Source organism: Hemicordylus capensis, chromosome 3 (assembly GCF_027244095.1).
Source record: "Hemicordylus capensis ecotype Gifberg chromosome 3, rHemCap1.1.pri, whole genome shotgun sequence".
NCBI lineage: Eukaryota > Metazoa > Chordata > Lepidosauria > Squamata > Cordylidae > Hemicordylus > Hemicordylus capensis.
The window spans coordinates 313,525,069-313,538,677 of NC_069659.1; the positions used below are offsets into that span (position 1 = coordinate 313,525,069).

The 13,609-nt window shown below is 50.9% G+C and overlaps 1 protein-coding gene across 9 annotated transcripts in view; it reads left to right on the forward strand.

The window, feature by feature from the left end:
- LOC128352189 (uncharacterized) overlaps positions 1 to 13,609 on the forward strand; it is a 41,675-nt gene that overhangs the window by 24,825 nt on the left and 3,241 nt on the right. For 3 of the 9 annotated variants that reach the window (XM_053312521.1, XM_053312519.1, XM_053312520.1), the window contains exons 9-11: positions 9,987 to 10,093; positions 10,647 to 10,759; positions 11,745 to 13,599. In XM_053312521.1, coding sequence (XP_053168496.1) covers positions 9,987 to 10,093; positions 10,647 to 10,759; positions 11,745 to 12,002 — 478 coding nt within the window. In that variant the 3' untranslated portion in view covers positions 12,003 to 13,599. Of the gene's footprint in view, positions 1 to 2,615; positions 2,769 to 9,986; positions 10,094 to 10,623; positions 10,760 to 11,744; positions 13,600 to 13,609 lie in introns of those variants that run through there. The other 6 variants (XR_008320253.1, XR_008320254.1, XM_053312522.1 and 3 more) reach the window with 4 other exon arrangements.

The following is a 13,609-nucleotide window of genomic DNA, read 5'->3' on the forward strand; positions in this document are numbered from 1 at the left end:
GTTGTATCTATAATCACAAATGCCCATAGAAAAGAAACATAAATATACAGCCATATTTTTTCATCCAGTAAATAATAGGGATGTGCACAAAACCGGTTTGCCCGGTTCAGTTGGGATCCGAACCGGGTCCGAACCGGCAGGGGGTGGTTCGGTTTTGGTTTTGGTTTTGTCCGAACCACCCCCTGGTTCGGTTTGGATCCGAACTGGTTCGGACTGATTCGGATCTCGAAAAGTAGCTAGAATTAAAGCTGACCTTGTGTTCCACCTACCATCCAAACCTCAAATCGATTGGACCTTCCTCTGATTTTTTACAATTTTTAAAAATATTTTCAATTTTTGCCCATAACTCCCCATGTGGAGCACTTCGGGGCAAAAGGTTGGGGTGGGTGGTAGACACCCATGGGTGTCCTCCACCCCACGAATCCTAAGGCAATTGGTTGCTCCCAGTATTATTGGTGAATTTTTGAAAAATAAATTCCCATTGGCTAGAATGGGGATTTTGGGCAGCCCTGTACCCACCTCTGTGGGGCGGCAGCACCCCCAAAGTGGGTCTGGGGCCATGGCAAAAATGGCCTCAGTCCCTCCCGGCAATCCCCGGATAGATAGGAGTGATGGTTTTTTTTATTAGGATTTCCTAAGGCATTAAATAACTATCTAATTGGAAAGAATAGAATGTGTGTCAGTGGGTGAAAGGTAAAGCCAGCAAGCTCTGAGAGAGAGAGTTATTTAATGCCTTAGGAAATCCTAATTAAAAAAAACCCATCACTCCTATCTATACGGGGATTGCCGGGAGGGACTGAGGCCATTTTTGCCATGGCCCCAGACCCACTTTGGGGGTGCTGCTGCCTCACAGAGGCGGGTACGGGGCTGCCCAAAATCCCCATTCTAGCCAATGGGATTTTTTTTTTTCCTTTTCAAGACATCCACCAACAATGCTAGGGGCACCCATCAATTGCCACCCCAGCTTTTTTGCCCCTCTCTCTGGGTGCCCTAACACTTAACACCTTAATACCTACCTACCACCTACCCAAACAACTAAGATGACACTCAGAGAGACAACACCAACTCTCTGATCTAACAAAAAGGCCACTGCTGCTGCTGCCAGCCAGCAGTGGAGCAGCACACTAAGCACAGCATACACACAGAGAAGAAGCAGGAGGCGGAGCAGAGCAGCAGATCTGCTGCTCTGCATGATGGATGATGTGATGCCCAAAGAAGCCACCGCCTCGCTCAGTGCCTGCCATTGAGGCCTGACAGACAGAAGCCAGCCAACCTGCTCTGCTCTGCTGCTCCTCCTCCCCATGGATGATGCACACACACCCTACATCTGCATCCAGGCAGGCCAGAGGGACCGATCCAAACCAGACCAAGCACGCAGAGTCAGCACAGGCCAGCCCAGCCAGCAACAACAACAACTACTACTACTACTACCCCCACAACCAGTGTTGCTACGCCAACATTGCCAGTCACACGCACCACAGCCTGAGCATAGCACACAGCCAACAGCTGCTGCCAGCCAGTGCCTAGCAAGCCAAGCCAACAAGAAGAGAGCTAAGTAGACGGCACACGCACACCAACTTGTCACGACACAACTGCAAGGGGAGAGGGCACAATTACAGGCAGGAGGAGGCGAGGCAATCCTAGCACAGATTTGAAAGTTAAAATCCAGGACATCTTCTACCACCAGCTGTAGTGTCTAGTGTAGTGAGTGCAGTGAGTGCAGCTGAGCTGAGCTGCGTGTGAGGATGATAGTTAGTTTAGTTTCAGCAGATTGAGCATGGGCAATGGCATTGGCAAGCAACACAACACAACACTCATCTGCTGCTGCTGGTTCTAGTAGTCTCTTGTCTTCACCTCTTCTTCGTGTGTGCGCAGTGAGTGCATGCCTTTTGCCTTACTTGAAATACATGGTTCTCTGGTCCACCACATATTTGCTCAAGGACACAGAGAGGCCCAAGGCAGGTGGTGGCACCAGTGTGAGTGCATGTGTGCTGGTGTTTGCCACCAGGTGGTGTGTGTGTGTGTGTGTGTGTGTGTGTGTGTGTGTGTGTGTGTGTGTGCGCGCTGCTAGCTGGGGGGGGAGGGAAGGGGGGAGGAAAGGGGAGGGGGAGTTGGAGGGGGAGAGAGATGTAGCAGAGGGGATTGAAGGGGGAGGAGGGTCCGGCTCAGAGTTGGTCAGCCACATATTATGCACACACGTGATCATGTGTGTGTTTCGGTGGGAGAGACCAGATTCTCATCATCTTGCCAGACCGGGGTTTGGGGGCAGGTGAGGTGGGCATGGAAGGGAGGATGGATGGTGATGAAGAGGGAGAATGGGGGGAGGGATGGAGGGAGGCATGGGGGGGAGGGAGTCTTGGAGGGGGGGAAGGGGGAAAAAACATGTAGACACACAGCACAGACAGACAGCACACTACAGAAAGCATCCACACACACAGACAGTGCTAGGCATCCATTCACACAGACAGACAGACACACAACAGAAAGAAACAGCCTACACCACACAGACACACACACACAGACCCAATTCCCTCCCCTGCATAGTTATCAATCAATATGTTGTGTTGGCAGCCAGTTCATTGCTATTCTGATGGTTTTTGTTTTTTCGCCATCAGCCAACATCAACAGTGACCACAATCAAGAAAACAAGATGAAAATTCATTCGTTCCATTGAAAAAAAATATTAAATTCTTTTTTTCATGTAAACCAAGCCCCCCACACATGATTTTTGGTAACATTTTCAATAAAATCAATTCATTCAGCATTCATTTTGTTATCCCTTTGTTACCAATTTTTTTTCTTTTGCACAATTTTGAGGGTTGATTTTAACATGGGATTTTAAAGAAAAAATTATTTACATGTTTATTTACATACTAATATTTACATATTTACACTGCATTAGAACGTATACCTGCCGCTGCCGCTGAGTCTAGTACTATTAGGGCTGTGCTACTTTGGGTGTGTGTGTGCCGTGCCCACGCCAGGTCCCCAAATGCTGACAGGTGGAGATAAGGGTCTGTGCTGGTCAGCAAGCATTGGGTTTCTTTTTAGGTGGGCGTGGGCGTTGAAAACGTTTGACCAGTCGTAGCACTACTACTACTCCTACCACTGCATCTGCGTGGGCACAGCACACGCTGCGACTGGCTGGCACGGCTCAGCATCCGTCACATCAGCTCAGCTAGAGGTAGAAGGGTAGGGATGAGCACAGAGGTTGAGCCAGGCAGGTGACCAACCATGGGGCAACCACGGTAATCACTCACCCATCTCAAACTCCAGCTTGGGGTAGCCCAGAAGGGGGAGGTTGACCTTGAGGAAGACCAACTGCTCCACCAGACCAGCGTCCAAGCGGGAGCAAGAAGGTGTCACCACGTCCCCGGCATGTGAAAACACCCGCTCGCTCTGGACACTGGTTGGGGGGCAAGAGAGGAGGCGCACAGCAACCACCGCCAGGTCCGGCCAGACTTGGCGGTGGGTCGCCCAGAACTGTGCGCAGTCCACGCCGTCTTCCTCCACAGGCTCCTCCAAGTACTGCGCAACGCATTGCTCAGCACTGGAGGGGGACCTGGCAGGTCGAGCCTCCCGCATACCAGGCAAAGTGCCATAGCAGACCCGCTGAAACCACTGGGCAGATTTCGCGGCGGGAGCAACTGGCTGCTGCGATGGCGCTGCCTGGGATGCCACGCTGCTGGACTGGGAAGAGGGAGGGGAAGGGGAAGCTGACGCCAGCTGGCCACCCATGCTGCTGCTGGGTGCGGGTTGGGCAGCGGGGGCTGCCCCTGCACCACTACCAACATCCTGGTCTCTGAGGGCCCTAGCGGCCTCCTCCTCCCTCACCTTCTGTACCAGGATGTCCCTTCCCCTGGGCAATTCGTCGGCACTCACGGCATTGCCCTTGATGGCTGGGTTACAGAGACAAGCGAGGACATACTCCTCCCTGTCTCCCAGCTCACCAACGAACCGCCTGTCAACCCCAGACTTCAGCCTCCCAGCCAGAGCACGACCCTCTGGTGTGGTCAGAGAAATCTGGAGTTCGCCCATCAGCTTATCCAGACCCATAGCTGTGGGCAGTGCCTGGCTCAAGGGAGTGGTGTCGCCACACAAGCCCTTCGTGGCAAACTGGAAGGGCTCGAGTGCCGACACCGCCTCGGACATCTGCTTCCACTCTGCGTTCGAGAGGTCGCAGACGTCCAAGGACTCATCCCTCACCAGGGCGACAAGGGCTCTCTCCTGCTCCAACAGGCGCTGGAACAGGAGGAAGGTGGAGTTCCACCGTGTATCAACATCCGTAGGGATGAGATGGCAAGGAAGCCCAAGGTTATCCTGCTTCTGGCGAAGCAGTCTCCTGGACTTCTCGCTGCGGTGGAAGTGGGCAGCCAGCTTGCGAGCCTTCTCGACAAGCGTGGCCGTGGCAGCAACAGCACCTAGGAGCGGGCGTCCCTTCTCCTGGGACGCCTTGAGCTCCTTAAGGCCGAGGGCGTCCCTGACGGTCAGATGGAGCGTGTGTGCCATACACCGTATGTTCACACAGCCCATGACTGTCTCGACAGCGGCGGTAACGTTGGATCCATTGTCTGTGACAATGAATCCCCTGGAGAATTGTGGATACCCACCAATCCACTCCTCTATCTGGCGGTCGAGTACGGCCACCACCTCCTCCCCGGTGTGCCTCATGTCCATCATCTCCACGTGCAGAACGGCCCACCTGTGCCGTAGTGCAGCGGGAGCCGCACTGGACCCGGAAGCATCGCCCGAGGAGGTCCCCTCACTCTCCGGTCCCCACCAGTGGGCAGTGAGGGCCAGGAAAGCAGCGTGCATCCCACTGACACTGGTCCAGAAATGCACGCTGTTGCCCGCCAGAGCCGCACGCAGCCTGGCCGACACGAGCTCCCTGCACTTGCGGTACAGGGAGGGGACCACGTTCCGGCTGAATGTGGTCCTTGAGGGGATGACGTAATCGGGAGCCAGGTACTGGAGTATCCGGCGGAAGCCGGAGTTCTCAACCACCTGAAACGGCTGGTCATCGGTGGAAATCATCTCCCCTATGAGGCGGGTGAGGTGATGATGGTCCACACGAACAGTACGCTGGCTGCCTGAGAACTGTGTCCACCGCTGGACTGGCAGTGCAGCCTGCCTTTTGGCTGGTGCAGGCACACTGCCGCTGTCCGCCCTAGTGGCAGATGCACAAGGTGCACTAGCGCTGCCAGCCTGTCCACGGAGACCTGGGTGGTGACGCTCCATGTGCCTCCACATGAGTGTCGTACCCAGGTGCCCAGGATCCTTGCCACGGCTGACCTGCATCCTGCAGTGGACACAGCGGGCATGGGGTGGGGCATTTTCAGACAACTCAAAATGCACCCATACACCACTGCCCTTGGCCTCCTGCGCCCTGGGCACTGTCCTAGGCCGTTTCTCTCTGGGTGGCTGCAGTCCTGGGGGGGGGGGCGGCTGCTGCTGCCTGCCCACTGCTGCCACCCAACCCGCCCCTTCTGTCCTCCACATGAGAGGAAGGGCCTGGCTCCACAGGCAGAGGAGCGGCAGGCCTCTCCTCCACCACCTGGGCAGACCGTTCCCCAGAGTGGTGGGCTTCACAAGGGGGGGCCCCACTGAGCGGCGAAAGGGCTCGGGGAAAGGGCCCCAGAGGAAGGGAGAACCTGGCTGCACGATCCTCACCACCCTCTACCTGCTCTTCCACATCCACAGTCTCCTCCACCACAACCACTGGCGGTACCCCAGCAGCACCTGTTGCCGCCGAGGAGGGACCCGCCACAGCCCTACCAGTGCCTATGCCCCTGCCGCGATTGCCAGCAGCAGGCGGGGGGAAATCAATCCTGCGGACCAAACTCGGAGCTGGGGCGAAGATTTGTCCAATGGGGAGGAGCGGGGATCCACAGGCTCCCCGCGTCCTCTCCAAATCCTTCTCCGCGCCGCAGGTGCACCCCGCTCCTGGCTTCTCCCACGTCCTCTGCCTGGCAACCTTATGCGTGGCCTGGCCGGCAAACGGCACTCACGTTGCTCAGACATGCTTAGGTAAGGAGGAAGACTTTAAGAGGAAGGCCAAAAGGGGCAAGAAAATAATTTGGAGGAGGTTGGAAGGGGCAAAAAAAAAAAAAGCCAATTGATTGGGAGGCGGCGGGGGGAGATTTGGTTTGAAAAAGCCAATTGGGGGAGACTTTTTTGAAAGGAAGACTTTTTGATAGGGGGGGGAAGCCAATTGAATTGAGGGGGGAGGGTAACCTTTTGAAATTGGGGTGTTAAGCCAATTGGGGAGATGGGGCTGGGTTTGTTTGTTTTTAAATTGGGGAAAGGGTGGACCCCTGGGGTGGGTGGCACGGGCAGTTGGGTGGAGTAGTCGTGGGGTGGGGGGCAAATCTTTTTATTATTATGGGGAGAATGGATGGGGGGAGGGCACAGCACCTACCGGGTGGGGGGAGGGACGCAGTCAAAGCTTGGGAACCTGCAAATCAAAGGAAACCCTTCTTTAGTGAACTGAACACAGTGTGGTTCTGGGGGGTGGTTTTCAAGTAATGCTGTGGGGGGAGCATCAACCTTGCAATGCAGCCTATTTAGTGACTTTAAATTTCACAAAACCCAAACTGCACTTCCAGAACCCAGTCGCACTTTCACAGAACCCACCCACTCTGACTCTGCCTGCCCATGACAAGCAAGCAGCAAACACTTGATGGCACACTTGGCAGCATGGAACATCGTCATATATCTTCCAAACATAACTAAAATGACCCCAGGAAGAAAACCCTTCTTTGGTGAACTGAACACAGTGTGTTGTGCTGGGGGGTGGTTTTCAAGTAATGCTGCTGCTGTGGGGTAAGCAAGCATCAACCTTCTTGCAATGCAGAGCCTATTTAGGAACTTTCAATTTCACAAAACCCAAATTGCACTTTCAGAACCCAATTGTACTTTCACAGAGAGAACCCACCCACTCTGCCCAAGGCAAGCAAGCAAGCAGCACTTGATGGCATGATGGAACATCATCATATACCTTCAAAACGTAACTGAAATCAGCCCGGGACAACCTTCTCTGGTGAACTGAACACAGTGTGTGTGGTTTGGGGGGGGAGGGTTCAAGTAATGCTGCTGCTGTGGGGTAAGCATCAACCTTCTTGCAATGCAGAGCCTATTTAGGAACTTTCCATTTCACAAAACCCAAATTGCACTTTCAGAACCCAATTACACTTTCACAGAGAGAAGAACCCACTCACTCTGCCCAAGGCAAGCAAGCAAGCAGCACTTGATGGCATGATGGCACATCATCATATATCTTACACACACAATGACCTGGGGTGTGGTGTGTTGGGGAACCTGTTGGAAAACCACCTGCATGCAATGCAACAACACACACAGCAGCAATTTCTTCATCAAGCAAGACAGGACACAGGTTACAACAGTAGTACATCTCCAAGGGCCCCTCCCTCCTCCCCACACACAAATGCATTTCAAAATAGGGGTGTCCCTATTTAAAACCGGCCGCCAACTAGCTAGGGAGGGAAAGGGGGCAACAAAAGGTGCACAATTGCACACGCACTAACCCCTCTTCTTCCGGTCCTTCTCCTGCCGCACACTGCTGGTCACGGATGCGCTGCCGCCAGCCAGCCACCCTGGGCTGGGACACAGACAGGGCAGCTGCACGAGGCACAGGCAGCCGGGGTAGGTCAACGATGGAGGGGCAGAAGTGAGGAGACAACACTATTTGTGTCGCTCAACTCACCCTCAAGCAGAGACAAATGAAATGAACAGCAACTTTCAGAAAAGAAAAAAAAAAAACCCGATGGCAGGGACCTCCAGGTGAGGTCAGAGGTGGTAGGCTACTGTGTGGCTGCAGCTGTGGGAGGAAGAAGTGAAGGGATGGAGGAATGAGAGAAGAGAGGAGGAGCAGCACGGAGGGGGGGAGCTGTGATGTAGCAGCAGGGAGGGGGGATTCAGGTGTGGGGGGAGGACAGCAGCAGCAGCGGTCCCAAGAGGAGGGACCAGAGGGTGTGTTTCCGGGGGGTTAGTGTGGCAAGGGGTCTGGGGTGTGTAAAGGGAGTCAGGGGGGCAAGAAGAGGAGAGACCAGAGGGTGTGTGTTGTGGCAAGGGGTCTGGGGTATGTAAAGGGAGTCAGGGGGGCAAGAAGAGACCAGAGGGTGTGTTTCCGGGGGGTTAGTGTGGCAAGGGGTCTGGGGTGTGTAAAGGGAGTCAGGGGGGCAAGAAGACGAGAGACCAGAGGGTGTGTGTTGTGGCAAGGGGTCTGGGGTATGTAAAGGGAGTCAGGGGGGCAAGAAGAGGCCAGAGGGTGTGTTTTGGGGGGTTAGTGTGGCAAGGGGTCTGGGGTATGTAAAGGGACGGGAGTCAGGGGGGCAAGAAGAGGAGAGACCAGAGGGTGTGTTTCCGGGGGGTTAGTGTGGCAAGGGGGGAACAATCTGGGAACAGTCAATGAATCAAACGAACCAATATGCAAAGTTAAACAAAGAAAACCTTAAACCAATTAAGAGAATCAAAACTTGGTGGAAAGTCTCGAGGGGGGGGCAGGGAACCAACAAACAACAGGGAGGAAGGGACACACACAACAAAACCAGAACCAAAGATACTGATCACAACTAAAATCCTAAAGAAAGTGGAACTCGGGCAGGCAGCAGCGAGGATTAGGGAAACAATCTGGGTGGGAGGGGGCAGGGCAGGAGTGGAGGTGGTGGTGGTGGGTTTCTGGATGGGAGGGAGGGGGAAGTTAGGAGCAGGGCCACACAGAGGGGAACAAATTAACAATCAGAATCCAATGAATCAACAAAAGCAGAAACCCAATTTAAATCAATATAAGAACAACACAGCCAGCAACTAAGGTCAGGAAATCTCGGGGGGGGGGGGGCAACCAAAAACTAAGAAAGACCACTCAGAGAAGCAAAAAAGACAATAAATCAATTGCAACAATAATATAAACTAAATCCTCAGTCTGAACAAAAAGAAACAGAACTCAGGCAGCAACAACACAGGCAATGGCACAAATTATTAATTAACAATCAAACCAACCACCAAAGCAGCAAATATATAAATTAACACAGAAGCAATAAATAATCAAATTGAATGAAAATCAAAAGGTGGAACAAAAACAAACCAGGCAAGGCACAAACAGCAATAAATGAAAGCAATGCAGATGGGTGGGGGAGGGGAAGCCAAAAGGAGGAGGAATGAGAGAGAGAGAAAGGGTAAAGGGAGGGTGGGGAAAGGAGGAGAGAACAGAAGAAAAACAAGTACAACAGGAAAAGTTGGGAAAAGTTAAGAAAAAAATAAAGTAAGTAAAGAGAAGAGACAGACAGACACAGGGCAGATGGACAAAAGGAAGGTGGCACAACAACACAGAGAGAGAGAGACACACACAAAGACACACACTATAGGACACAGTCAGGGACTCACACAGACACCAGCAGCAAAAGCAAGGGTCTCAGATGATGATCCCACAACTGCAGCCAAAGAGAAGTTTCTAGGCAAGAGGCTTGGGTTTATATAGTTTTGAAATTCCCTCCTTTGGGAGCCCCCACCTTTGCACTCCCCCCGGCCAACAGGGCCAACAGGGCTGCCAGGTCTCAACAGTGCAACAGCCAAGCAGCCTACCTGAGCGCAAGACTCATTCTGGCCAATCAAAGGATCAGTAGCACAGCCAATGCAATGCATGAAAAATAGCCTCACAAAATGGATGCCAGGAGCAAAAGTTGCAGGAAGGAGCCACAAAATGGAGGACACACTTTAAACTTGAATGCAAGTCAATAGAAGCCTAAGGGACATCCGAACTGGTTCGGATTTTCCGAACCGGCCCAGATTCGGTCCGGATCCGGACCGAAAGAGCCCAATTCGGTCCAGATTCGAACCTCCGAATCCAAACCGGTTCGGATCCGAACTGAACCGCACATCCCTAGTAAATAAATTAAAATGTTTAGATTTTTGTACAAATATAAAGATTTAACATGTAGCAATGTTCAATTTCACATTTTTAATCCTAGTCTAATCAAGAATTCAGACCACCTAGTGGAAATCGATATCAATGGCAATGCTATAGGAGAGCAGTGTGCAGCCAAGATACTGGACGCTCTTATTGATCGAAAGAAAGGTGGGATGTTCCTAATCAATACAATTTTAAATATGTCTGCTGTAAATACAGTACATTAATGCCTTCTTTGCATAGCCCTGGAATTCTCTCTCTAGGTTAACTAACCTGTGGCCTGGTTAGTGTTGATCTGCTATCCCTTTGTTTTTCCTTTCTTTCCTTTAGAATGTGTGTTACCTGCTGTTATCAAAATAAAAAACAAAATATTTCTAAAGTATCAATTATGATTTTTTTTTAAAGTGTAAGTTGCTTTGGGCATCTCATGAATGAAACAGGAAAAGGATGCACATGTTTTAAAGTAAGATATCACACAATTATTCCTGTGGTAGGCAGAGTCCAGGTAAGAAAGTTTAAGGCAACTTTAAATTTCTAAGTTCCTTATGGCCTCACATACATAGTTGAAATTTTTTTAAGCGATATATAACAAATCCAAGGGAAAATGCATCTGTGAAGACAAGTCCTTCATCTTTACATCAGTAAGCATTGCTAGGAGATGGTTGTTTAAGGCATACTGCCTTTTCTCTTGCAAACAGGAAATTCTAATTTGTTTCTACAGAAGAAATGCCACGCTTAAAAATTACGGTAACTCCCCAGATTTCATCAGTGACCTTCACGGCAATTTTCAAGAGCGGCTCAAAAATCAGTCCAACTAAAAAAAGAAAGAAAAAGGTAGAGGAATTTACTATCTTCTTTTAAATTAAAGGGGTGAGGGTGGGCTTTAATGTTTTGTTTTGCTTTTTAAAGATATAGTATTATGTTATAAAGTGAAGATCAATGCCGGTAACATAGTCTCTTGCAGTCATCATCACTATAATCACAATGCAATCAAATAATAAAGATATAACCATAATCTAAGATCTCTAAAATAATCTTTGAACAGCTGCACTGTAGTACAATCAGCAGGGGCGGAGCCACCATTGGGCCAACGGGTTCAAAGAACTGAGCCGCACCCAATCAGAGGCCGCGCCTCGCGGCCCTGACACACACCCCTGACGTCAGATGCGGGGGTGCTGGTTTAGCTCCCGAATGGGGGCTGCGCGGCCCCCGTTCGGGAGTTAAATGGCCACTGCATTCGCAGCGCAGCCAGGAGTGGCTCTTCCTTGCCTTTAAGTCAGGGAAGAGCCGCTACTGGTTGCACTGAGAGTGCAGCGCCAGCCCTAATCTAACTCCCGAATGGGCTGCGCAGCCCCTTTGGGAATTAAATGGCCAGCGCTGCATTCGCAGCGCAGCCAGGAGCAGCTTTTCCCTGCTTTAAGGTAGGGAGGAGCTGCTCCTGGCTGCGCTGAGAATGCAGCGCCAGCCCCAGACTAGCTTCCGAAGGGGCCACATGGCCCCTTCGAGAGTTAAATGGCCACAGCGCCAGCCTGACACACACTCCTGAATGGAGCCGCAGGGCTCCGTTCGGGAGCCAGAAAACGCCCCCCGCATCTGATGTCAGACGCGGGGGCATGGCTAGCCCCCACATCTGATGTCAGATGCGGGGGACGGAGTGAGCAGGGCCACCACCGCGGCCGCACATGAACTGCTGGCGGTCAGGCTCTGCACCTGATAATCAGATTGTAATTATGTGACTTCAGGATATAAATATTATATGTGACTTAAGAAAATAAATATTATTATTATTATTAATCAATACTTGTGTTCAATGCAACAGAAGGATCCAAGGACATGCATGACCAAGGATTGCACATTTCCCTCCAGGCTGAAAAGTCCATTCCAGGAGTTGGGGGATGCACAGAAGTGGTGGCGAGAGCTAGTGAATGACCTGATTCAATCAGTCCTCCCCATTCCCTTTGAAAATATTATTGATTATATCAATTTGACTAGGGCTGCACATTGTAACACCAGCTCCTGGACTCAACATTTAGTTGAAAGAAATGCCGGGGCAGTGACAGAGAAAGCCCAGTCCTAGGTTGCCACCAAACAAGCCGGTGGCAACCATAACCGGATCTCTCCAGAAGATCTTAACAGGCGGCAGGGTTCATGACAAAGGAGGCGCTCTCTTAAATACCCTGGACCCAAGCTGTTAAGAGCTTTATAGGTAATAACCAGCACTTCGTATTTCACCCGCAAACATAGCAGCAGCCAGTGCAGTTCCCTTAAAACCAGTGTTATGTGGTCCCTTTGAGTTGTCCCGGAGACCAATCTGGCTGCCGCATTCTGTAGCAATGGTAGTTTCTGGACTACATACAAAGGCAGCCCCATGTAAAGTACATTACAGTAGTGAAACCTGAAGGTTACCAGCATATGCACCACTTTTTAAAGGTCATTTACCTCTAGAAATGGACATAGCTGTCATATCACCCAAAGCTGATAAAAAGCACTCCTAGCCTCACCTCAACCTGAGAAACCAGGGAGAGTTTGGGTCCAGGAGCACTCCCAAGCTATGTACCTGATCTTTCAGAGGGAGTGTAACCCCATCCAGAACAGGCAGATCTAAACCATCTCTCGGGTCCCGACCCCCCACAGTCAGTACTTCCATCTTATTTGCATTCAACCATTTGTAATCCCTCATCCAGCCCATGACTGTCTCCAGGCAGGCATTTAGGGAAGTTATGACATTTTCTGATGAAGTTGATATGGAGAAATAGAGCCCGGTGTCATCAGCATATTGATAACACCCTGTACCAAACCATCTAATGATCTCTCCCAGTGGTTTCATGTAGATGTTAAAGAGCGTTGGGCAAAGTATGGGGCCTTGTGGAACTCCATACTCTACCTCGCTTTGCAGAGCAACAGTCTCTAAATGACACCATTTGGAATCTACCAGAGAGGGAGGAATGGAGCCACTGTAAAACAGTGCCACCCAATCCCACCTCCCTCGAGAGACCCAGAAGAATAGCATGGCCAATTGTATTGAAAGCCACCAAGAGATCCAAAAGGACCAGCAGAGTCACACTCCCTCTGTCAACAGCCAATTGGAGATCATCCATCAGGCTGACCAAGGCAGTCTCAATCCCATAGCCTACATGACAGACAGTTTGAAATGGGTCTAGATAACCTGTTTCCTCCAAGACTGCCTGGAGCCGAGCGGCCAGCTGCTCCATCACCTTGCCCAACCAGGGAAAATTATAAACAGAACTGTAATTAGCCAGCTCCAAGGGATCCAATGTGGGTTTCTTCAAATAAGGTCTAATAATAGCCTCCTTAGGACAAAGAGTCATACTGCCCTCCCTCAGGGAAGCATTTATAATATATACCAGACCCTCTATGATAATACAATTACCAGATGAAATCAGCCAAGTTGAGCAAGGGTCAAGATAACAGGTTGTAGGATGTACTGTCTGAAGCAGTTTGACCACATCCTCAGGAGTCACAAACTGAAAGTGATCCAATCTAATCCTATAAGAGGAGTTACTGGACACCTCTACAATAAACTCTGCAGTAACTGTGGAAACCAGTTCAGCCCAAATATGAGATTTTATCCGCAAAAAAGATGTCACAGTGAGTGACTGATTGTTCAAGTTCTAATTCAAGGAGAAGGGGGCATAAGGTAGCCCCCTCACAACCCTAGACAAA